The following is a 24523-nucleotide window of genomic DNA, read 5'->3' on the forward strand; positions in this document are numbered from 1 at the left end:
TCACGTAACACTTTATTGCCTTCCTTGTCTCTGGGTCTGCTAATTCTGTCTGGATTTATTTCTTCCAGAGAGCTGCAGCCGGTGCGCCCGGGAACACCGGAGCTGCGCCGGGAACGCTCCCCTGCTCTTCCCCGAAGCGCTGCTCCGTTTCACACCCACACGAAACGCCAGCAGCTCTGGCTGCAGCGCCCTCCTGTCATTTCAAGCTCCCTTCACCAGCATGTTTAACACCAAAACGCCTCCCGGGCGGCCGGCAGGGATCCGGGCAGGGAAAACAACTCGGAGCATTTTACTGGGGCTCGGGTTTGAACACCAGCCGCGCCCCGGGGAAGGAGGCGGCCGGGGAGCGTGGGGCGGGGAGCTGCGGGGACGGACGGACAGTCCCGGTGCAGCACCCACCGTCTGGGCTCCCCGCGGCCGTTACTGCGCCCCGAGGGCGGCCTCGGCCCCTCCGTGCCCCGGAACGGCCACCCGGGCCGGGTCCCGCGGCTCACGGTTCTACGGGCGGCGGGAGCGCCGTGCCCGGCCGGTTCCCCGGGGGCGGAGGGCGGGTCCGGGGGTCCCGCACGGCCCGGGTCCGGTCCCGGGGTCCCGCACCGCCGGGGCAGGTCCCGGGGGTCCCACACGGCCCGGGGCAGTTCCCGGGGGTCCCGCACCACCCAGGCCCGGTCCCGGGGTCCCGCACCGCCCCCTCCCCGCTGCCCCGGCCCGCAGCTCCCGGCGTGCACCGCGGCAGGGCCTCCGCCTCCCCCCGCGCCCCGGGGCGGAAGGAGCGGCGGGGAGTCCCACAGCGCACTGGGAAAACACTTTAAAAAAAAAACAACAAAACACAACACCCAAACGTTTATATTCCTCTAAGCCGAGCCGCCCGGCCCGCCGCGGAGCCGCTGACGAAGCCGTGAAAACCTGCCCCGCGCACCCAGGGCCGGGGCCGCCGCGGCTTCGCTTCCGGCGCTGAGAACTACATCTCCCAGCACGCAGCGCGGCACAGCGCCCTTCCGGTTCCGGCGGCCGCGGGAGCGCCCCCGTCCCCGCGGAGGGACGGCCGGGCCGGGCGGTGCCAGCGCCGGCAGCACCGGGCCCAGCCCCCCAGCCCCCCAGCCCCCCTGCTGCCCGGCCGGGCTCGCCGCTGCCCCCGGGGCTGGCGGGGTCACCTTCATGGGCGGGCGGTAGCGCGGGGCCCGGCGCGCGGCGCTGCCCGGGGCCTGCGGAGGCGTCGCCGGGACAGAGCGGAGGCCGGGAACGGCGGCGGGACCCGGGGCGATGTTCGTGCAGGAGGAGAAGATCTTTGCGGGGAAGGTGCTGAGGCTCCATGTGTGCACCATGGAGGGCGCGGAGTGGCTGGAGGAGGTTCCCGAGGACACCACGGTGGAGAAGCTGAAGGAGCGGTGCCTGAAGCACGTAAGGAGCGGGGCCGGGCCCGTCCTCCGGGGCTGGGGGTTCCCCGGGCGCTGCCCCGAGCTCCCGGGGGGGCAGAGACAGCACCGGAATCCCTGCCCATCCTGCCGTGCCCGGCGCGTTCCGGGCTGGGCTGGAAATCGCGGTCGTGGGGAGGGCAGGGGAGGCCCCTGAGGAAAACAGGGTTTTCCAACGCCCTGGAAACATTACTTTTTAAAAAAGAAAAGCAGCCCAAGCAAGCGAGTGTTTCTGTGTCCTGGCTTCCTGGTTTCCTGTGTCTCCTGAATCACGTGAAACTTCCCTACAGAAAGAAAATGTCCATTTCAAAACTTCTTTGTGTTAGAAAAGGAGGGTCTGGGAAGTCGCTCTGCAGCCTTTAGTTGCAGAATGTGGCAACTGTGGTTTTTGGTAGATTTTCTGCATTTGATGAAGTAGTGACCATGCTTGGCAAGACACGGGCCAGCTGGTAGATTCTGATGCTTTCCCCGCTGAAATTATAGCCTGGTTTGTTTCTTGCTTTTAATTAAGAACAAACAGGGGAAGTTGCAGCCGTGGTGGAGAACTTCCCTTTATCGAGAAAGCCAGAGAAGAGCCTTGTCCTGTGCTGGCACAGGAGCTGATGGGGTGTTTGGGGGGGAGGTGAGAGACTCTTCTCGTGCTCTTCCTGTGCAGTCAGGTTTTCATGGATGTGTCCAGAGGGTGAATCACTAATCTCTGTCTGGAGGAGAAAACGTGTGAAAACGCACGGGCACAGCCTGTAGAAGTTGAGCTGGAAAACACAGGCTCTTTGTACCTGTGTGCTGAGTTACCCCCGGTGTGTTTGTGGGTGTTAAATGCTCAGACCTGTGGCTTCAGAGCTCTTGGGCTGAACTTTGAAGATCTGCCGTGGCAGCGTTTTGCTGTGGAGCAGAAACATGATTGACAATAGCAGCCTGTGAGGTTGTGACCCATGACCAGGGCTCTCCTGTTGTTCTGGAGCCACCACGGGTGGTCTGGCAGCTTGAGCCAGTCAGGACCTGCTGAGTTCCTTGCTCAGAGACCTGGAACTTTTTGGGTGGCAAAAGAAGGAGCCTCTGCTTCCATCTCTGGGAGCACAGTTTAATAAACCACATTTAATAACAGGTTTTGTCTTCAAGATCCTGCAAAGACTTTTTTGTCCATGAAACACAGTTGTAATAGGAGAAGATACCTGTAATGTGTGATAATTTGCCCCCATCTGAAGGGTAGAAGGTTGTATTTCCTGAATGAGCAGGCTGTAAGGGTGGCCAGCAGCCCAGGTGCCTGTTGCTTCCAGCTGGAAGCCCTGCAGGCTGTAGCTCACAGGTGCTGCTTTTCTAGTCCCATAGTCTCCAGGTCCTCTCTTATGTGGGGATGGGAAGGGCTGTGGTTGAGTTTGCTTCCTCCAAGGGAGGTGGGATCCTCCTTGAGGGAACCTGGGGGTTCCTTGCTCTGAGCTCCAGAGCCCCCTGCTCTGGTGTTCCTGGAAGAAGTTCAGTGCTCCCCTCTTGTCCCCTGATGAAGCAGAAGAGCAGTGCAAAACCTGCCACGGCAGGGTGGGGTAATGTTTGTGTGCACATGTGCAGAGCTGAAAGGCCTTTAATTAGCTGAAAGCTTAATTGGGTAGATGCTTGCAGTGCCAGTGGAGGCAGAAGACAATTGATAACTTGGCAGGATGTTTGATTCCCTTTTCTCTGCGTGTGCTGATGGTGTGGATTTGCATAACCACTGTGGATCATGGGTAGTTTGATGGAGGGGCAAACACAGAGATGGAACAATCATGTTTCCTGGTGATGGGTGTGTTGCAGTGAGTCTTGACAGCACCTTGAGCTAATTCATGCAGCCACCTCCTGCAAGGTGCTGGTTATTGTGTTCCCTGAAGTCTTTGAACTCAGCTTTCAGGAAGTAGAGGAAGAGAATATTTGTAGGAGATATGAGCTAGAAAGGTGGCCACTTTTCCTCCCTAACATTCACATTCTTACCAATCTCTGAAGTGTCACTCTTAATGAGGGGTTTTTTTTCCCTGTTTTTTATATTGTGGAGGTTTTGTTATAGATAAAGAAAAGAAAACCTCACTCCCACCACTTAGTTTCCTAATCTCTAACAATTTAGTGGTGATTACATGTTGTTAAACTGCTGCCTTCAGTAGTGCTGCCTGGGTAGTCTGAGCAAATACCTGACAATAAGTTGTTTCCCTTCCTGTTTTTTAGCTCAAATTTCACTGTCAAAGTGTTGTCTTGTAGCAGTCACTTGTCCCTTCACAAGGAGCAGGCCTGAACTCTCCTGTGGTTTCCTTAGGAAGCAACTGTTCATTTCAGGGTCAGTTTAACCACAGAAACTCCAGCTGAACTGGGATGAATTGGTGTGAATGATCCCCAGTTCCTGTGCCCAGCACTGACAGTCACAGCCCAGCACCTCGTCGGCCAGTGGGGCTGTGGACACTCCTGCTTCTGAGCAGTTTTTTCATGCTGAGGCTTGGCAGACCTTCTGGAATACTGGTGTAGATTGTGGTCGTGCACTGGGGATGCAGAGCTGTGGGCTGTGTGTGTCCCCAAGCTCTACCTCTCATTTTCCAGGCAGCCTGGGCCAAGATTTTAATGCATCTGTGCTTCTGTTCCTCCTTTTCTAAGCTGTGTCAGTGAAACTTACCTGGGGTTTAAGGCACAGAGGTGCAAGGTGCCAGTTCTCAGAGCACAAAGATAAGTTGTTTCATGCCCCTGGGCATGTTTTGGATACTTTGTGAGGGATGCAGATGGCTTAAGCCACCCCAGCTTAGTAGCAGGGAGTGTCAGCACGATATTCAAATGTTTCTGTTAATAAAAGCAAACAAAAAATGCTTTTTATTATTTAAAAAACAAACAAAGCCTTGTGGTTTATCAGGTTTCCAGGCTCTGCAAATAGCATTTGGCATCACCAGTTTCAGCAGAGGTTTCTCACCTGCCTGGCAGAGCAGCCTGCTGTGAGCTCCAGTGTTAAAGAGAAATGCAAATGTTTATTGTGTTGGAAGCAAAGCCATGAAACAGCAGATCCTTCCTTACAGTCCTTTTGTACTGAGGGATGCAGCAGAGCTCATCTTCCCCTCATGCTGCTCCTCTGGTTGCTGTGGGAGCAGTGCTCAGGAACCCTGATTTCCTAGCTCCAGGGTGCAGCCTGATTTTCCAGCTTTTCCCTGGAAGACAGACACATCCTCTGCACTGCACAGGGAATTCCTCTCCCCCCTTCCTGTGTTACCAGTGCTGTTCTCTCCAAGCAGGAAGATGTTTTCAGTTACACCTTAAAGCACTGTAATTAGTGAGTGTTGTGGTTGCATGTGTGCTAGGGAAACATGGATAGTATGTCCATGTTATGTCCCATTCCATCTGCCCCAAACATACACCTCCCAGCTCCCATTTTCAAGTTCTTCCTTTTGGGGTCTGACTTCCAGATTCTGGTTCAGTAACATTTTGAGCTTGCTTGGAGAGGAGATGTTCCACAGATACACTCTTAGGCATTTGGGGTAATCAGATCAATTACAGGAGGTGCTCCCAGCTGCTTCTAGGCTTTAATGTGTTCTTTGGCTTTTGTTCAGCAGTTAAGATGCTGAAGAATTAGTAAGAAGCTGCTGTTATACAAAGCAGGGCTCATACATTCTTATCTCAATCTTACTGAGATACCAGAACTGTGCAGAAATTCAGGTGAGGAACTGAAGGTGGGTGTTAGAAACAACTGCATCATGTTTGGAAAAAGCAGGTAGCTGAGTTTTCCATCTGTTGCAGTCACAGTGAAAAAGGTGATGATGGACAGAGAGGATTCCTGTGAGGGAGGCTGGTGATGAGCAGGACTTAAATGCTACATCAAAGCGAAGCACTTCTGTCCTTGGGCTTGCTGGAAGTGGCTCTGATACCTGAGGGGCGAGTGCACTTTTCTGCAGACATGGGAAAAGTGGCTTGGTAGAAACATGCATTGAAAGAAGTGTCATTAAAAGCTGTTTTCTGGGAGCAGAGCAGGTGAGGTCAGTATTAAGTGTCCTGTTTTGTGGTGAGATGAGCAGCATCAATGTTGTGGTTTTGGTAGGTTGTTATTTTTAATTTTGCCTTTCTGGAATTGCAGCCACCACGCTCTCTTTTTCCACTCAAACTAGAAGCCTCTAGATGCACTGATGTCATGTTCTTGAAACCTATCCCTGTGGATCTGGGAGCCACTGGTGTGAAGATGAGTCAGTTCAAGGCCTGTCTGTGCACACACTCTTTCTTCAGGATTTGAACTTAATTTCCTGGTGAATTAATTGCAATACAGTTTAGAATTGTAATAAGGAGTCATGGATAAAATTCATATATGAAAAAAAATCTATTTTATGCTGATTGTTTATAGCTGGAAGGAAAAGTTGTGAATGTAACTTTTGTTCAGCATTTTGAGCAGGAAGCCAGGTTGGGGCTCCAGCAGCCAGGTCTGTTGATGTCATCCTGAAACAAGGTGCAGAAACTGCTGTTTCCTTCCCAGTGCAAGGTCAAGGACACCAAAACCACTGCTGGCAGTTTCTTGTTTAGTCTGGGAGTGTGTGTAAATAATAATTATTAGATGAAGCAGAAAGTCCCTCCTCTATTTTGAAACAAGTTCCAAATGAGAAACACTTTGCATTATTGTAGCCTTCCCTCCAGTGAAAGACCTGGATGCCCTTTGTAGATTTGCAGCCTTAGTTCATGATATGACCTGCTCCCCCCAGACTGCTCACTGAGGTGAGTGACCTTGTTGATCTGGTGCAGAAATAACGTAGCTGTGGGTACTGGAGCATCCTTGCTTTGCTCCTCATCCCCTGACTGTAGGACCAAGCACTCAGGATTAAGTGTGCTAGAGATCTCCTGGGCTGCAAAAGTATAAACCCCTTCACACAGGCTGGTGCCCTTAAAGGGTTCAGCTGTAACATTAGGTCTTTGGAACTGCTTAAAGTAATTTTTTAGAGCATCATCATCAGTTGGAACTTAAATCGTAGAATATCTCAAGTTGGAGGGAACCCATAAGGATCATCAAGTTCAGCTTCCTGATGTAGCTGTTAATTTAACAGCAGCAAGGAAGGCAGGCTAGAATCCTTCATTTTGTTGATTATTCTTCCCACCCAGGAGCTTGGATGTGTAGGTAGAAACCTGCCACAATCAGTTTTGTACAGCACACATCAAGCCTCAGTTTCTGAAATAAAACAGATTCTGTGCCCTGGCCTCCAGCATGTTGCTCTGTTACTATGAAGAAGCTGGTAGATGATGGCAGTTTGTGTGTGGAGTATCTCCAGTGCAGCAATTCTTGCTTATTTCTGTCTTCTGATCTTCAGTATTTTTCATCTTCTGCAGTGTGTACCTGGGAGCTTGGAGGATCCAAAAACTGTGACACATCATAAGCTGATCCATGCTACTTCTGAGAAGGTGCTGACAGACACAAAAACAGTGTTGGAGGAAAACATTCAGGATAGAGGTAAGAGTGTCTGGGGTTTTTAATCCTATCAACCTGGAAACATGAGATTGTTTAACTGTTTGGTGAGTTCCAAACAGTAACCGTTTTAATATCTGCTCTCTGCTTTGACATTGGAAGTGAATAAGGTGACAAAAAAAGGAAGAAGAAAAAAGACCTTTCCCCTCCCTCCCAAAAGTACCTTGAGCAGTTTTCTTCACTCCTCAGAGCTGAAAAGGAATTAGGGGTGTTCATTAAGTTGACAAGTTAAACAGATTATCTCTTTTAAAGGAATTTTTTTAGACCTCCAGGGCAGCATTTATCCTTCAAAATGATTCAAAAATAGTTACCATGGCTGAGGTTTCCAAGACAGGCAAGCCAGAGCTTTTTGGGGGGTTTCTGGAGGTCCCCAGGTCAGGCAGGAGGATGTTTGCTGCAGGGTGTGTCTGCAGCTCGGGTCTCATTCTGTGCTCTGCAAACACAGCTCAGAATCCACCGCACTATCTTGTCACTGACTGCAGCAGAGTAGGTCAGGTAAGTATTTGCCCCTGAACTTTAAAGGTGTAAAGGATTAATGTGAAACAAGATGATCTAAAGGTGGAGCTGAGCTCGGTGCTCACTAGGCAGCTGGAGCTGCTGGTCCCTGCTGTAGGTGCAGGGCAGTGGAGGCAGTTCAGGGAGCCAGGCTGCTGCAGCCGAGATGGCTGAACCAGCCCCTCGGGAAGGGCAGAGCTCTGGGTTGTTTCCTGAGTTATGCAGGCTGGGGAGCTGTAAACAGGAGCAGCATGGCCTCTCTTCCGAGGCAGTGTCATCTGTCACCTCCAGAGCTCAGAGGTGCCATCCCAGGCAGAGCTGGGGCAGCACTTCTGCTGATCCTGGTGTGTTGTTTCCAGGCACGGCGCCGGCTCCTGCAGCCTTTGCAGCTGCAGTGTGAGCAGCCAGGCCGTGTTGGCTGGAGGTCACTGAGCTCTCCTGGGAGGGCCCCTGGCTCCTTTCCCTGCAGTGTGCTCTGCTCTCTGCTCTGCTTGTCAGGGAGACCCCATCCCAGCCACCAGCTGACTGCACAGGCCAGCCAAGAGTCAGCATGTGAAACCTTTGGATTCTGGTCAGCTGGACAAAGGGGGGTTAGCAGCCTTCACCAGCTGCTGCTCTTGGCTGTTACATGCTGGGCCAACCCAAGGAAAAATGTTGTTCAAAGCAGGCTTGGTTTGCCTTTTACCTGCTTAGTGCAGTGACTAAAGCTGCCTGTCAGGCCATACCTGGCTGGAGGGCTGCAGGTGCTGCACAGGCCTGTGTTGAGCTCTAGGCACTGTCTGCCTCTTTCCACCCTTGGAATGTATGTGGTAGTAACTGAGGTGCTAGAAACCTTTAACACACCACATAATCTCTAGGAAAAGGGTGGGCATGGGCAAAGTGTTAGTCTGAAAGGCCTGAGGTAAGTTTGTGCCAGGTCATATGGGATATCTGAGGCTGAAGGCTTGTTTACCCTAAAGACCTGCCCTGGTGGGCTGCCAGGGATGCATCCCTGCTGCAGACTGACTCGCTCTCCTGCCATTTGCACACAAAGGTGAGCTTCAGCCTGGAGCTGGAAGTTCTTGGTGCAGCTTGGTGCTTGCCTTGCTGCAGGTGACAGAAAGCCCCATCCAGCTTAGACCCAAAACCATTTGTGGCCTGTCTCTGTCTTCTCAGCAAAAGCACAGAAAGTGCTGATTCATTCTTAGTATGATAGGCTAATTGGTGTACTATTAATGTAATGGTACAAGACACCTGGAGCCTGTAACAACCTCTCTTTAATCGTGTTGTGTGAGGAGAAGAAACTAGTAACAGTCAAAGCAGAACTAATAATGGACCTTGTTTTGAATTCACTGAGCATTAAGGACTTGCAAACACACTGGAGGGGAGTGTGTGAAGCCATGCAGGTTTTAAGGTGTGGAAGAGGTCTGATGCTGCACTGGAATTAATACAAAATTCATCTCCAGGGAAAACAGTGTTTGTGAAGCATCTTACAAGCACCATTTGCACAATACTTTCCAATGTATTTTCTCTTTCTAGATGTCTTGCTTTTGGTCAAGAAACGTGCACCACCTCCCCTCCCTAAAATGGCAGATGTGTCAGCAGAGGAGAAAGTGAGTTTGAAAGACTTTGTGGCCGTTTTGATTAACTGCTTTATTAATGAGCTGCTGAAGGATTACTGAGGTGTATTATTTTTGTCTATAGAGGCAAATCTGCCAGTTAAGTTCTAAGGAAATTATTTCATATTTCATCCAAACTTTGAGGAAGCTGTCTTTACATTTTTAACTTTGATTGTGAGAACATCTCCCTTAAAATAAGACATGCAGATACACTCTGTGGAAGTGGTATAGATTTGATCTTTGAACAAATGTCTAATAACTCTACAAGCCTAGTTCGGCAAGTGCCTTGCTTGCCTGTGTTTGTAAACCCAACGGAAATATGTTGATTTACTGTCAGGTTGTCTTCTGTCTTTACCTGTGTGTGGCTTGTCACTCCCTAACCAGGTCTCAAGAGCTGAAGTGTTGTCCCCCTTCTAGTCTTTAAATGTTATTTTGTTGGCATGTAATTGTTACTGAGGGTCAGTGATGTCCAGTGTGATGCTCATGCACGAGTGGTACCACATGTGATGTTGCTGCATAACCTGTTTGAGGGATGCTTGTGCTTGACATTGTGAACTCCCAGGTCTCTCTACTTGGTCCTGGCACAGCTTTGTTTCTTCTTGCTTCCTGTAGGTGTTGGTGTATGTCTGTGTATCCCTTCCTGTAGGTATTGGTGTGTGTCTCTCTTTTCAGTATGGTCTTGCTGTGCAGAATGTCACTGTAAGAGCATAAGACTGGAAATATGTCTAGTTTGTACCCTGCTATGTTTTGTCCTGGACTAAAGCATGTCCTGAAAACCCAAGGCACTGTGTATCTCTGCATGGTACGTGCAAGCAGTGAAGCACTTGTGGTGTTGAGCAGTGTTGTGTGTGCACAGTGTTGGTGCCTGTCAACCACCTCTGGGTTGGGAGAGAGCTGTGAGCCTATCACATGGAGCAGGAGATGGTCCTCTCTGATTGATAAATCACTTCCCCTCTTTATGCTGGAACTTCCCTGCGTGTTTAGAGAACAGAAATAGGTATAAGGACAGAAAGTGGGGCAACCCAACAGGCCCAGTTTTGCTCTGGAGTTGCAGATGATGCTGGTGCTGTTGGTCCATTGTCTTGCTGGGCTGCTCTTCTTTTAGTTGCAAGTTACAGAGCACCGCTTGAGGCCTTGAAGAGTGTGAAGCTGCTCTCCGCTGTGCTGTGTTCTCTGTTCTGTGGGCACTGAAACCTGATCATGTTTCTTGTTCCTCAGAGGAAGCAGGAGCAGAAGGCTCCTGATAAGGATGCTATTCTCAAAGCAACTGCAAATCTGCCCCCTCGCAGCGCGGATCGCACCGTGGCCCAGCACAACATGAGGGATGTAAGTATCAGACTTGACTTCTTTAACTCACACTCAAACATCCAAACAGGCTTTTATCTTGTGTGACCTTTTCTCTTACATGTGAACAGGCTTCTCTTTTCTCTGTAAGAGAAATTCACTTGTATATAATGTATATTAGACAGCTGAAGGTTTAGGCACAGGCCATGCTATTTACTGATACTAAAACATTCTGTTCTAAGTTACGATTTTTAAATGTTTTAGTTGTCCATGGGAAAGCCTCCATAAGCATAATCAAGATTGCCACATGTGAAGTTAGTCTTAAATATAAGTTCATATGTTTGCAGTGGGTTTTTTTCTCTTCCATGGATTTGAAAAAAGAAATTTGGCAAAAATTTTTACCTCACTACTTGAATGCTGGTAGAGTCTGTGATGCTTCTAACTGTGTCTTCAGCAGCCTGGGGACTCCTCTCACCCGTCTGTGTTCCTGGGGAGATGAGGCAACAATTCTGCCTCATTGCATGCTGTCAGACTGCCCTGCTAACCTGAAGGGGACAGCTGGCATTTAAGCTGTTTAATGGCCAGCATGACCTGCTGAGCAGGGCATATTTAAACACAAATGTCCAACTGAAAGGAGTTTGGTGCTTCAGTACAGAAACAGCTTTGATCTGTGTTGTTCAAATGTAGATTACTAGAAGGCAAAGGGCAGACCAGGAAGGCTCCCTGGTTGACAGAAGCAAGGAGCACTGGTGCAGAGCTACTGTGACTGTCTTCTTACCACACTTGTGTTTCTGGGAAGCTCTGAGTTTTCTGGAACACTGCACATCTTGTGGTGGGAATGGGCAGAAAGCTGCCCTGGAAATAAAAGGGCCTTTCTGCCCAGCAGCTTTTGCTTCCATGTAGCACTTCACAGGAAGGGCCCAGTGCTTCTTGAGAGACTAAACAATGAAAATAAAGCCCTAATAAAGCAGCCTTCTGTACAGGGGGCCAGGCTGCTGCTGAGATACTAACAATAGAGATATTAAGATTTAATGAAGTCTGGTAACTTCCTGTCTAAATGTTTTGACAGTTTCCTTTCTTGCAGTTCCAGACAGAGCTCCGGAAGATCTTAGTGTCCCTCATAGAAGTTGCACAGAAATTGTTAGCACTGAACCCAGATGCAGTTGAACTATTTAAGAAGGCAAATGGTATGAACATGTCTTCATAGTTACTAGTTTGATCCTGGGAACTTATTTGCTTCCATAGCTGAAGGGTAGGCTTGCAGAGTGAAGTAACAGCAAAGCTACTGCAAACTTTGTGGCAAAGATTTCCCCTTGTGGGTATAGCTTGTATAAAAAACTTGTGAAGTTGCATTTAAAACCAAAACTAGCGGTGGAAAAAAAACTGGAAAACTTCACAAGAGATGCACTTTAGGGGATGGTAAAAGAATAGCTGAAAAAGCACAAGGAGATGGTAACATGAGGAGGACGTGTAGTTGCTGACTCAGTTTGTGGGAAATGCTTGGAATCATAGAATCATAGAATGGTGAAGGTTGGAAGGGCCCCTGAAGATCATCAAGTTCCAACCACCCTGCTATGAGTAGGGACACCTCCCACCAGCCCAGGGTGCTCCAAGTCCCATCCAACCTGCCCTTGAACACCTCCAGGGTTGGGCCTCCACAGCTTCCCTGGGCAATGCTTGCCCTTGAGATCTGCTGGGACTAGACCCAACTTACTTTTAAGATCTTTTTTTTCAGTTATCTGGAATCTCTTATGTATTATGTGGAATACCATGGTAATGAGAGAGTTAGCTGACTTTTGTTTGAGATCTCTAACACATCTGGACAGAGTCTTTGTCCAGGAAGAATCTAACTGAGCCTGATCACGCTGAGTGCAGCAAAGGAAATGATGAGAGAGCAAATTCAGAGCAGAAACAAAAGCAGGGATGGAAGAGAAAAATGGGGTTTGAACTTAACACATGCCATTCCATTGAGAAAGGGTTTTATTTCAGTTTTGAAGTCAATCTGAACGTTGTTTTGTGTGTGTAGCCATGCTGGATGAGGATGAGGAAGACAGAGTGGATGAGGTGGCTCTGCGGCAGCTGACGGAGATGGGCTTCCCGGAGAGCAGGGCGGTCAAGGCCCTGCGGTTAAATCAGTAAGTGAACTCAGCACACTCCTCTTCACTGCCTGATGTGGTTAAAAAAAGATTTGCTGGTTTGTTTTTTTGAAGTCTCCTTATGTGGGTCACCTACATCTAGGTTGGAAAAAACACTAAGTCAAAGAAGAGAGCTGCCTCAGGCAGTGCTTGGGTGGCACAGGGAAGGGGAAGCAGTGACTCTGGAAAGAGGAGCTGGGCTGGGGGTCCCCAGGCTGACAGGCTGGCACTGGTTCCAGGTATTAAACTCACATGGTCTTCTACTTTGACTTCCCATTTTACAGGTTGAAAAGCAAACCTAGCCCATCACCTTGGTCTTTCAGCTGTAGAAAAATAATTTGTGCCGTTCTTTTAGAAACATTCCAAGAATATTGTCAAGTCCAGATAGTAGCTGTAGGAAAGTAGGAGGTAATATAGCTCTTATCGCTTGAGAAGAATCACATCCAAGGTGTGGTTACGTGTAAATTTGGAACAGGCTTTGTTCATTGTTTTGTCATTAGTTAATTAGTCAACTAGTCTATTGTGAAATAAAGCTGGTGATGGGGACAACAAGGTGACTCCTGCAGAAGTGCCTCTTAAAATCTGGGTTGCAGCTGTCCAAGCTGGGTTTCATTCCTCTGTTCCTCTGGCTTCCTGGCTTCAGAGGAGATTGTGGTGCAATGCATAGAGACTTAAGGTGCTCTGGGATTTGCTCCAAAACTTGATTTATTATTTTTTGGGTGCTAATCAACCTGCAAGTCAGTGCACCATAGGAATAAATGCAAAACTGAATGTATGTGGAGCAGAACTGTTCATCTGGAGTGTTCCTCATCCCTGTGTTTGATTTGCTTTTCAGTATGTCAGTGACACAGGCCATGGAGTGGTTGATAGAACATGCAGATGACCCTACAGTGGATGCTCCACTGCCAGGTCATACTCCCTCAGAAGCCACAGCTGAAGCTGGTGCATCCTCTGCTGAGGCAACTGCAGGTCCTAGCTCAGAAGCAGGTGAGGAAGAGGCCAAGGATGAGCTGACAGAAATATTCAAGAAGATCCGGAGGAAAAGAGAGTTTCGTCCGGACCCACGAGTACGTTTATCTCCCTGTTTGTGCACCTGTTAGAATTGGAAGGGACTGTGTGGACACCATGGAATCCAAATAAATGTTTAGTTAATAAATGAGATGGGACATCTGGGTAGGTGTATGCTGGCTTGGCAGTATTTTAGTGGAAGTCTGTAGGGACTGTTTAAATTCAGGTTGCTGAAAGGGATATTATCCAATTAATGCGTTGCTGGCTCAAATAACAGTATCTAAATTACTGACACTGTTACTGCTGCACCTGAAGAATAACTGGTGGGACTTTAATGAGCTGCAGGGCTCCTGGCATTGTCTTTTATGGCTGCAGCCTGGAAAGGAAGGGCTGCAGGGCAGGAGTAGGTCCTTTTGCTGTAGAAAAGGACAGAAGAGCATTATTTTATGTAGGGGGAAAGGAAAAGTATCACAAGCACTATTCAGTCTTGCAGCAAATGTAGAAGTTTGTGTCTTTTCAGAACAGGGTATTAGCTGAAGTGAAAGTGTGTTGTTATCACACTGGGAGCTCACCAGGAGGTGCTCTAGAATCCAGCTGCTTTTACAAGTGGCTGTTTCCTGTGATTTCTGTCAAAAGCTGCAGTGGTATTTGATGACCTGGGTACAACTTCTAAGTGAGGAAGCGTTCTCAGAACAGTATCTAGGTACACTTGTCTAAACAAATAACACTCACCAGCAGTATAATAATCCAGCAAGTAAAATTCAGTTGAGTGAATAGAGCTACAAATGCAGGTGGAGTTTGCTGTCAGAGAGATGTGCACAAAAGCTCTGAGACAGGAGAGAAGATCTTAACATGAGGGGTTTCTGTCCCATTCTTCTGCTTTCTACTCCAGCTGCACTTGCTTCTTGCCTTGCATTCACCTTTCAGTGCTGTAGATGGGAACTACCTTCACTCTTAACATTTATTCCTTGGCCATAAAAAGGCACTTTAGAAAGTATTTGAAAAGTTAGGAGTTTTTTTCAAACTGTAAATAAGATTGCTAGGAAGTCTACACATTTAAGCAATGGGTTTTTTGCGACACAAAATACTCCTGCACAGAAGGTGAAAGAATGTGATTGTTCTCCTTCCTGTTTTAAATGTTACATATATTAAGCTGTGCAAATCTGATACAGGCTGTCATTGCCCTGATGGAGATGGGATTTGATGAAAAAGAAGTGGTGGATGCACTCAGAGTAAACAACAACCAGCAAAATGCAGCCGTGAGTACAAGTGTCATTTCCTTGCTGCTGTAACAGTCTGCTCAGCTGATCTTTGTCACTGTTCAATTGGTTGATGTCTTGATCTATCATCAAGCCCAACTGTTACTGGAGGTGAAATCAACACTGATTGTTCTGTGCCTCTTTCAAATTAGATGCACAACTAGAATACAGAGGTTTTGAGCTTCATGGAGGAGCTTAGTGTGCAGTAGGTTGAGGCTGATCTGGTTGGAATTTTCAGTGTGTGGATTTTCCAGTGTGTGGATTTTCCAAAAGCTTTTGAGAAACTCCTTACCAGAGTCTTCAGAAGAGGTGAAGCTATTATGAGAAAGGAAATGTATTACAGTAACTAAGAACTGATTAAAGGACAGGAATAAGTGGGTTCCTTTTAGGCAGTACATCTGTAGGATAACACTAATCCTCCCTGAGCTTTAACACATCCAAAGTTGGTATAATTTTATTACTGTAACAGGTACTGCTGCTGTTGAAATAAAGGTGTGGTAGCAACACACAGATGAAGAGTAATCTGGTGTGAAGAGAGATGTGTAGCTCAGTCTTTAACTGTGGGGGAAAAAGTATCTTTAATGTGCCATATTGTCCAAACTTTTGAGACACTGTCACTGTACTGGAGCCAATCATTAAATCTGTTGTCTGGTGCTTTCTTTCAGTGTGAATGGCTGCTGGGAGACAGAAAGCCTTCTCCAGAAGACTTAGATAAGGGCATTGACACCAATAGCCCTCTCTTCCAAGCCATCTTAGAAAACCCAGTGGTACAGTTAGGGCTAACCAACCCTAAAACTCTACTAGGTAAGTCCTGCTTAGGTTCCTGGTTATATATTTTATACACACGCTATCTCTGTAGCTGCTAGCAAATAAAGAGTAGAGACTGGGTGATGGCAGCTCACTGTGGGGTAAGTGGAGCTCTGTACCCTTTTCCTCACTTTCAGCAACTCTCTTGTTTGTTTGCTTCATCCTGCAACTTGGCTAAACCCAGAACAGAACTTGGGGCTGTCCCAGCAATGACACTAATTCCCCAGGCTGCTGGATGGCACTTGCTGAACACAGAACTTCAGTAGCTGCTGGCTGCAATGCTTCTGTGGATTTAGGAGACCTTTTGTGTGCTCCCTTTGGCCACGAGGGGAAAAATCAGGAATGTCTGTCTAGAACTCTGATTATTTCACAGAAAAAACAAGGCTGTCTCCTGCTGCAGAGCTTATTGTGTGCTGAGGCCTGATCGTTGAGACAGCAGAGAACTTTTGTAAGAGTAGCCAAACAAAGTCTGAGCTAAGGCCTTGCCTATCAAAGTTGAGATAACAAAGGTGAAAATACACTTCCCTCTACTTGGGTTTCAGCTCTAGTGAAATCTGTGCTTGTGGTCAGGCTGTGAGCACAGCAAGTACCTCACTGATGAGCCTGGTGGTGGAAGAGAAATCTCTGATTAATTGGGATGACACAGAGGAATGACATTGTATATACAGAGTTTTGCATTTAGTCTTTGGCTTCAAAAATTATTTGAAGATTTGGTTTTAAATAGAGGGTGTATGTGCAGCTCTTTCAAAAAAGCTTTAAAAAAAATATACTACTGTAAATGTAATTAGGAGAGTTTGCAAGCCTTTAAATAATTCAAGAGCAGAACCTTCCCACTCTGGTTTCTGAACAAATGGTCTCCTCATTCCCAACACTGCAGCTCAGAATATAAAAAGAAAATGAAATGCCATTATATGTGCTCCTAAAGCTTGGATGAGCATCAGAGAATATATTCCTGATTATATATCTGCAAATTGCTTATGTCACAGATTTTAATAATGAATGTTTGCATTTAATTAGATACTTACAGAATATTGGTAAATCTCTTGGTTTTAAGCTTTTGAGGCTGTGTAAAAGAATATAATTGAAGTGGGGAAAAGTGAGATCTGTACTTTATTCTGGGCTTTTCTGTGGGCATGCTGCATGACCTTGAGCAAGGTGTTAATGATGAGCCTGTTGGAGGTGCTGGGTGCTTCCAGCTCCCACGAATGTCAGCTGGAGCTTTGCACACCAGCACTCCTGGGAAAATTTAAGACACTGAGCTTGGTGCCTGCTCTGCCAGGCTCTGACAACACTGACATTTGGGTGACTTCTGGATAGGTCAGATGTGCAGCTGCTTATTTTGTCCTGCTCCAAATGTCCAGTAGCCCAGCTCAATGTCTGTCAGAAGGCTTATAAATCACTGCCTGGGCCATTCTTCTGCCAACATTTTCAGCTTAGCTCTTGCAGTAGCTGCCTGGTTCCTTTAACATAACAGTGAAAATAAGCACATTTTAAAAAACCAACACCACAAAACCAAAATGAAACACAACAAAGTTTATTGTAAAGACAGCTGTGTATGGAGAGACAAGAACTGTTCTTAAATACTGTGATTGCTGTTGCTGTTCAGAAATGGAAACTGGTTCTGCACAAACAGCCTTTCCCCTTCTGCCTGTCTCTGGAGCTGGCTGCCTCCCTGACACCAGGAAGGAGAAGCACGTGCTGCTCTGAGGGAAAATGCTGCTTCCTTCAGGTTCAGGGGGCTTTGTGAAAAAAGAGAGCTCCAAGATTTGGGGGTCCAAGGGGCTACACTTATGCTGGCTCTGCTGCTCATTATTGGGGAGCCCTTGGTCTACCTGCTGCTTGTTTCACTGGGGTAGTTTTCTCTGCAGAGACATTGAGAGTAGCCACAGGACACCAAAGTGAGCACAGGAAGCAGAGGTGGCAGAGGCAAGGGGTGGCAGTGCTCTCTATCAGCTGTCTTGGTTGAGTACCAGGGAGGAAGAAGATACTGCTGCAAGAAATACAGGCTGGGATGTGGAAAAATCTTCCTCAGAAGGGTGGAGTTGCAGGAGTCTTCTATAGGAGTCCTGGCAGGAAGTGACCCGGTGCTCCCATGGGCATTCCTGCCTGGGAGAACTGCATGTAGATCCTTGCTAAGGCTTTACCTCCCCCAGCCCTGCGGGGACTGCGATCCAGGCAGAGCATTCCAGCAGCCTGTGGCTCAGTGAATGCAGTGCTGAGGGTGGGGCAGGCACAGCAGCCTCTTGTGCCCCTGCAGATGTTTTCCCACCGTTTTGGGGTGACACTTGCCCGAGGCCTTTGCACTCCCATGGTGAAGCATCCCAACCATGGAAGCCTTTGCTGACTAAAAGACTGAGTGTTGCTATTTCCATCTCTTGGCAGCCTTTGAGGATATGCTTGAAAACCCCTTGAACAGCACTCAGTGGATGAACGACCCGGAAACTGGGCCCGTCATGCTCCAGATCTCCCGAATCTTCCAGACGCTGAATCGCACGTAGAGAGGGGACACCAGCCCACTGTGCCACCTCCTCCTGCCCCTGGCTTCACCCTCCCCTCAGTGGGAGGGTGCAGGGGATGGCTGGGAAGGGGGGTGGATGGAAGGGGAAGTGGGGGGGAGATCCTGTCTGAGGGAGGGTCTCTCACACGAGAGCTTCTGTAGTTACGGCCAACTGAAGTGAATTGCCTTGTGGATTTAGTGGTAGTGGAAGAGGTTTGAAGACTTGTTTATGTTTGCAGGCATTAGGCTTAAAATAAAGTCTATCCAAAAAATAGGAAAAGGTTTTGTGAAAACAATTAAGAATCTGGTATGTTGGAAAGAAATGTGAAAATGCTTGTTAAAAATGCCTGTGACAGTAGTTTTCTAGCCAGTTTTGCTAGCAGCTGGCTAGTGTTTACAAAAGGTCACTGACCACTAGCATAGGATGTTAATCATCTCCATGCAGTATTAATTTATGGCTACATCAAATCACAAAATGCTTTTAAAAAATTGATTCATAGGAAATATTTTGGGGTTTTTTTAAAAGTCCAAATATTGGGAGAGCAAGCACATTTCTTATCCAAACTTGTTTATCTTGTGTTATAATTTAAACAGAATAATTCAGAAGTGGAATTCTTTTAATAAATAGCATTACTTTTTCCTATTTATTTTCTGCATTAGTGTTGTTGCAGTCCCACAGGGGTTGGTAGGAGATGCTCTGTCAGGGAAGATGCAGTGTCTCTTTCATGACAACTTGCTGCACCAAAGCTTGGATTCTCAACTAGGCTGCAGTTCACAGGTTCATGCTTTGCCAGGTCCCAGCACAAGGAGGGATATATTCATGGAGTGGGCTTTTTCCAGTTTTATGTGCATAGTTTTGGAAAGGGAGGCTTGTGGGTTTGTTTGTTTTCAAACTGTTTACAAAAAAGCAATTCATTTGCATGGGTTTTCCACTGGTGATCTGTGAAGAAGCAGAACCCCTTAGGTTTTTTGTTTTTTTTCAATTTTAATGTATTTAAAATCACACTTTAAATGATAATCATCTTTGAGATAGAAGTGGCTTTTCTTGGCACTTATTTTCCCTTGGAAATGCCAGGAGTGTCAGGCTGTGTCTTTCCTATTCTGTTAGAAGACTGACTTGAGGTTTCACACAGGAGTTGTGAGCTGTGAGGAACAGAGCTCACTGGTGAATATCCAGATAGTTACTGCTACCACAGGGCTCTGCAGGGGTTACTTTTTTAAGAATCTGAACAAAAATGTGTTTTGTTTTCAAGTTAGTGAAACGTGAGTGACATCTGTCATAATCCCTGCCATGTCCTGGCTCTTTTGCAGCCTGGGTTTGGAAAGGCAGGCTAGGCAAGACCTGCCTCTCTAAAATGTGGAGTAACCTGATGCAAACCCTGTCCTTAAGTAGCACGGAGCTGTCCTGTCACAGAGACATCCTGAACAGCTCTGCAAGTCATCTTTTAAAGTGTGGGTTGGGTTTTTGAAACAAAAATGCAACAAGATGCAACCCGAAACACTACAACAAGTTTTGGCCTGAACTTGGCATTCAGTGTGTGCTGTTGTGCAGTGGAGGCACTGAAGTTGCCAATTTCACATAATTAATATGAAGGGTGGGGAAATCAAAGCACTATGAGATTTTATCTTGACTTACTATCCCAGGACTAATTTTTCTTTAGTTTGTAATTTCATATTGAGCTTTATGGTTCCTGCCTGCTGAGATAGTCACTTTTACATTTAGAAATACCCAGCTTTCTAGAGATGTTTTTTCGGTTCAGGTTGGTCAGTAAAACCATTTTCCTGGACTCTTGCTAAGAGCAGACTGACAGCATGGCATGTCCTGTGGCTGGGAGGGTGGGAACCTGGTCCCACAACCCAGTGAGTCCAGCAAACTACTCACGAGTTGCAACTGAATGTTGCAGTGTTATGAAAGGTTTTGATTATTTTGTCCATTTTTTTCTTACTTCCTGCAGCTTTTTGCCTGTCACATCACCAGGAGACACCATTACTTGAAGCTCTTCATGTTAGAGGTGTATGTCCTTCTCTGCCAATCAGGATTCTTGTCAATCTTCTTGTTAATGAGTGTTTTTAGAAGACAAAGCTGGGGAACACTACCCTGTAGTTTGGTGAGGGGTGTTTGGCTTCTGAATGAGTAAGGGCAGGTTCAGACTTACCAACCAGGTGCTTCAGTAGCAATCTTGGGCTGTGAAGAGTGTAAAGACTTGTTAAAGTGCTGCTTTTGACTTCAGTAATACATGCTCAGACTCTGGAGTGGCTGTAGGGCTTCCAAACCAGGCAAGGATCATCTGGCAGCTTTAGAGTCAGACAAAAGTTTGGCCTCTGGTTTGTGGGAAGAACCTGGTGACCTCAGTATGGCAAGAGTGAGCAGCCCATCTGGCCTCTCCTGGTGTGGGAGGAGCTGCCCCAGGACTGTCTTGCTGCTGACAGGGCAACATGGATGATGGATTTGAACCCAGCTCCCAGTAGTTAGGGGGTTGGAGGTGGGTACATCCCTGGTAGGTGGTGTCTGACCTGCTTTGTGGCTCCATTCCAAGCGTGGAGGTTCTGCTTGTGCATCAATCCCACAGCCACAGGGTTGGAGTGTGACACTGCCAGGACCTGCTGCTGAACTGTGCCTGGGCTTCAGGGTCAGTTGAATCAGGGTGATGGAAGTGATCAGAGCTGCCTCCCTTGACATGCCAGAACAGGATTGGTGCCACTGAACCTTTTACAAAGGGGGGAAGAAAAGCATCAGTGAAACAAATAATCTAATAGAAGAAGGGCAGGAATGGCTCAACAACACAAGCCCATGATGCAGCAGCAGTTGGAGGCCTTAGGAATACAGGAATGCTGCATCTTTAAAATGCTCGAAGGCTTGAGAATAGGTGGTTGTTTCTGGATGTTGTTATTCCAGAGCTCAGCACACACTTCAGGTGCTGAGGAGTGTGTCCTTCCTGATCTGCCAAATGGTTCTCTTGCTTGGGGTGGCTTTGACATAGACCTGCTTGTCTGTCAAGAGCCAATAGCTGAAAGAGGCCAGAGCTCAGGAGGTGTGATGTTTGCAGCAAGGCATAGGAACTGATTTAAACCAAACAAAAACTACCCTTTAGGTTGAAGGAACCTTTGAGGAGTTGAGTGAGACATCAGTGGTGCTGTTAGGGTATGAATTAGCAGCAGATTGTGTGTCCTCACCACACCTGGGTGTGTTGCTGCTACTTCAGCACAATAAGTGGAGGGGAGAGTTATGTCCCTGTTCATGCAAAGATGATTATCCCAGTTTTTACAAAACCTGCAAAAATCTGAAAGATCACTTACTGAGTCAGCCTGTGCCGACAGGTCTCCAGGCACAAGGAGAATGTGTGGTAAGAGCTTTGCCTGGTGATAAACTGTCCTGTTCTGTAGCTGAAGGGTAGAGGGCTGGTGGATCTGGTCTGTAGGCCAGGGAGAGGTCCCTGAGTACATGGGAATGCAAGGTTTTGTTTAAAAGAAAAAGGGAAAAAAAGCTTTTGTGAGGAAGAACTACTCACAGGAGGATTTACAGGTTCAGGTCCCATGCTTGCACCTCTGGTGTTCAAGTTATAACTAGCAAAGTCATGTGGTATTTAAGTGTCTCCTAATGTGGTCATGGGAATGGTTGGAAGCCTGTGAGATGATGGAGGGAGGAAAAGGGGCAGTAGGTACCTCAAACAGTGTCTGTTTCTTACAGTTCTCTTGGCCCCATCAGCTGATACAGACAATCTTCTACCTTTTGGTATCACAGGACTCTTGAAAGCTAGCTAGCTATTTATTTAAATATATCTAACTTAGAATGTTGTCATCAAAACACTGATATTTTTCATAGAAATGCACAATAGGGAAGTTTGTTCTCAGGGCTTGATATTTATACTCTTTTTAGGGGGATGCATTTAAAGGGATGTATTTGGAAAAAATGCCAGTGGCCACATTACAACTTGGACCTTGATTGTCTTGACCTGTGAGCCTGAGCTAGAGTAACTCCCCTAGCAAAGTATCTGATCCCATCCCAAGGATCTGCCCCTCCTCTCCTGTGAGCAGTGACATGGCCCTTCCCTCAGGATTGCTGCATCAGCTGTGGGATGGTCACACACCATTCCCAGCTACTTCACAGTTCCCTGATCTTTACACCGTTTCAAGGACACTTCTCCCTGCAGCTGGAAAATTAGCTTGCCCTGATGCTAAAGCAGCCACCAGTGCCCCCTTGCTCTCCTGGGCTGGTCCAGGGTTCTCTCCAGCGGGAGCTCTGGACCCTCCAGCTGGTGGCTCCTTCTGGGCTGCTCTCAGCCTCTGTCACAGATGTGTCCCAGAACCTCGACCCTCATTTCTTTCCTCACTCTCCTGGAACTAAACCTCTCTTTTGGAGATTGACCTTCATATCCAAGGAGCACTTCAGTGGTTATTGAAATCCTCTTTAGTTGGGACTGTTAGGATGAATTATTTTTTAGGCATCGTGGTTCATGGGCTGAGGGGCTGTTCATGTATTTTGGAAGCTGTTTAAATAAGCGTTGTACCAAACGAATGTATAGTAACCCTGTCAGCAGATGTTGCCTGGGGAGGAGCTCCAGAGGTGACCAGTGGTCTCTCCTTCAGTGGCAATTCTCTGAAGGTCACGTGCACAGGACAGTGAGTGTTTCATCCAAAGTAAATACCCTCTTTTTCTACTTTTAATAAATAGCATTTTTATTAACTAGCGGAGTAGCAGCGCTTGCAACTGGGTGTTCCCATCCCACCATAGTCCTTGTGCTTTGGGGCATAAGCAAAGCACTGACTGGATCCTGCTCTCTGGGCTGGTGGTTTGTCTGAAGGGGGCTTGTCTTGGCTGTTGGAGGTGGGACAGTCAGTGAGGTTCCTGCAGAGGAACCAGCCCACACTGTATATTACGTCTACTGTGCTATCATGGTGGTTGTTCTCACCTGCATCCTGACATCTAGGTGTAGCAAAAGGGGTATTTTTTTTTAAGGACCTCTTTTCCTAGATTTGAAAATCTTTAATGCAGATCCTGTTTGCAGCATGTGAACTTCAATAAATGTAAATGCATTAAATTCTTACTGAATTTGGGTACAGTTTTATATCCTGCTCTGGGGAGAGGGAAGAAATCGGATCACGTTTTAACCTAAGCCCCCACAACACGGTGTCTTTGTTGCAGCAGGTAACAGAGGCCTGTAGAGATTTTTAATTTGCATATTTTTATCATAGCTTAATGAGCTGTACAAGAATGTGATTTGCTATCCAGCACTTCCCACAAGGCAGCACCAGTGAAATTATATTGCAAGGTACTGACTTCACATTTTTCATTTCACCTATGTATAAACTAATTAGGTACAGCATCCAGTAGTTTTTTATGGCACTGACACTGGTGTGTGGCATGCACAGCTGATCCTGAGGTGTGACATTACTTTTATGAAGCTAAACTAGGGCAGATGTCCCTGAGCCTGTGGGATTTGGGATTCATTCAGGACACGCTCGTGTGGGTCGCTGCTCTTGGAGTGGGAAAACCAGCAGGCTTTGCTCCCAGACCACAGCTCCCCAGGCAAGAGAGGCTTTTGAGCAGTCAATATTGTCTACTGAAATATATTCCTGGAAGTCACTGAGTGGTTAGCAAAGCCAGACCAGTTCAGGATGAAACCTTGAGCCTGCAGAGGAGCTGTACTCATGGAGGAGGCTGGGATGAATGCTGAGTCTTTGAACCTGCTCACACGAACACTGAGGACACTGATGTTATGCGTGTTGTAAATTTATAATATATCTTAAAAATAAAGTTTTTTGTTTATTACCAGGTGTTCTGAATTGTCATTTTCAGGAGCAGCAAAGGTTTATGAACCTGTGTTGTTCAGCATTCCGTGTGTCTGCAGACTGCTGGAGCTGTTCCTCAGAAAACCAGGTCTTTCCATAGCTGGTCAAGAAACCTGTGACAAAATTTGGGTGAAAAATCCTGGTTCAGTAGCTTGTTTTGCACCTGGAAGTTACTTCTCCATTTTCCAGGAAAAGTGATGTTGGTAAGATCCACTGCAAGGGCTCATGAAGCAGAATTTGGTGATCCCTGGGATGGGCTGATGCTGTGTGAGAGGGATTTGTCGTGACAGTTGCTGACTGAGAAATTGGAGGCATTTTCTTCCACAGCAGAGGAGCTGTCGTTACAGAAAGCAGGTGGAGCAAACAGCAGCTGGCAGTGGTGGGATGCAGCTCCTGGCACCTGGGGCAAGCAGAAGGCTCCTCTCACTGCTGTGGTGCCAGAGCTGCCGTGGGCTCTTGGCAATGGGCTGGGAATGGCCTCCAAGCTGTGCCCACCTGTGGGGTTGGAGGCAAGGGTTGAAGAGTGTGAATGAGTGAGGTTATTTTTCTGAAGAGGTGGGGTTATTTGCATTTTCACACAATGTTCAGGGCAAGGCAGAGCACCTGCCAGCAGCATGTTTGTTTAGCAACTGGTGAGGAGTTCAGGGCAATTTTCACTGCATCTCGTGAGAGATGGAGAGTTAGCACAGGAGCCATCTCAATGCTGCTTGTTCAGTGCAGGTTTGGGAACGTGGTGCTGTTAAATGCAGTTATTCTCTTGCTGCCAGGTGGCCTCTAACTCAGGTTTCCTTTAATGCA

At 47.3% G+C, this 24523-nt stretch overlaps 1 protein-coding gene across 2 annotated transcripts; it reads left to right on the top strand.

Moving 5' to 3' along the window:
• Positions 1-1007: 1007 nt before the first annotated feature.
• On the top strand, positions 1008-23705 carry UBAC1 (UBA domain containing 1). Of its 2 annotated transcripts, none has more exons than XM_051636616.1 (10): positions 1008-1401; positions 6717-6837; positions 8866-8939; positions 10164-10271; positions 11299-11416; positions 12256-12364; positions 13200-13431; positions 14545-14631; positions 15297-15435; positions 17821-23705. In XM_051636616.1, exons 1-10 carry the CDS (start codon positions 1264-1266, stop codon positions 17934-17936), a joined length of 1242 nt encoding a protein of 413 aa, XP_051492576.1. In that variant the 5' UTR covers positions 1008-1263; the 3' UTR covers positions 17937-23705. The 2 variants fall into 2 exon arrangements, with proteins under 2 accessions (XP_051492576.1, XP_051492577.1); XM_051636617.1 differs by having other exon boundaries at positions 11314-11416.
• Positions 23706-24523: the final 818 nt, after the last annotated feature.

The sequence above is a fragment of the Apus apus genome, chromosome 19 (genome assembly GCF_020740795.1).
Source record: "Apus apus isolate bApuApu2 chromosome 19, bApuApu2.pri.cur, whole genome shotgun sequence".
NCBI classification, from domain to species: domain Eukaryota; kingdom Metazoa; phylum Chordata; class Aves; order Apodiformes; family Apodidae; genus Apus; species Apus apus.

What these genes read in the sequence shown, in the direction of transcription:
- UBAC1 (XM_051636616.1), top strand. Translation starts at nt 1,264, where the DNA reads ATGTTCGTGCAGGAGGAGAAGATCTTTGCGGGGAAGGTGCTGAGGCTC. An exon ending in GGAAAACATTCAGGATAGAG is followed by an intron (nt 6,838 to 8,865) that starts GTAAGAGTGTCT and finishes TTCTCTTTCTAG; the next exon opens with ATGTCTTGCTTTTGGTCAAG. An exon ending in AGTTTCGTCCGGACCCACGA is followed by an intron (nt 13,432 to 14,544) that starts GTACGTTTATCT and finishes AATCTGATACAG; the next exon opens with GCTGTCATTGCCCTGATGGA.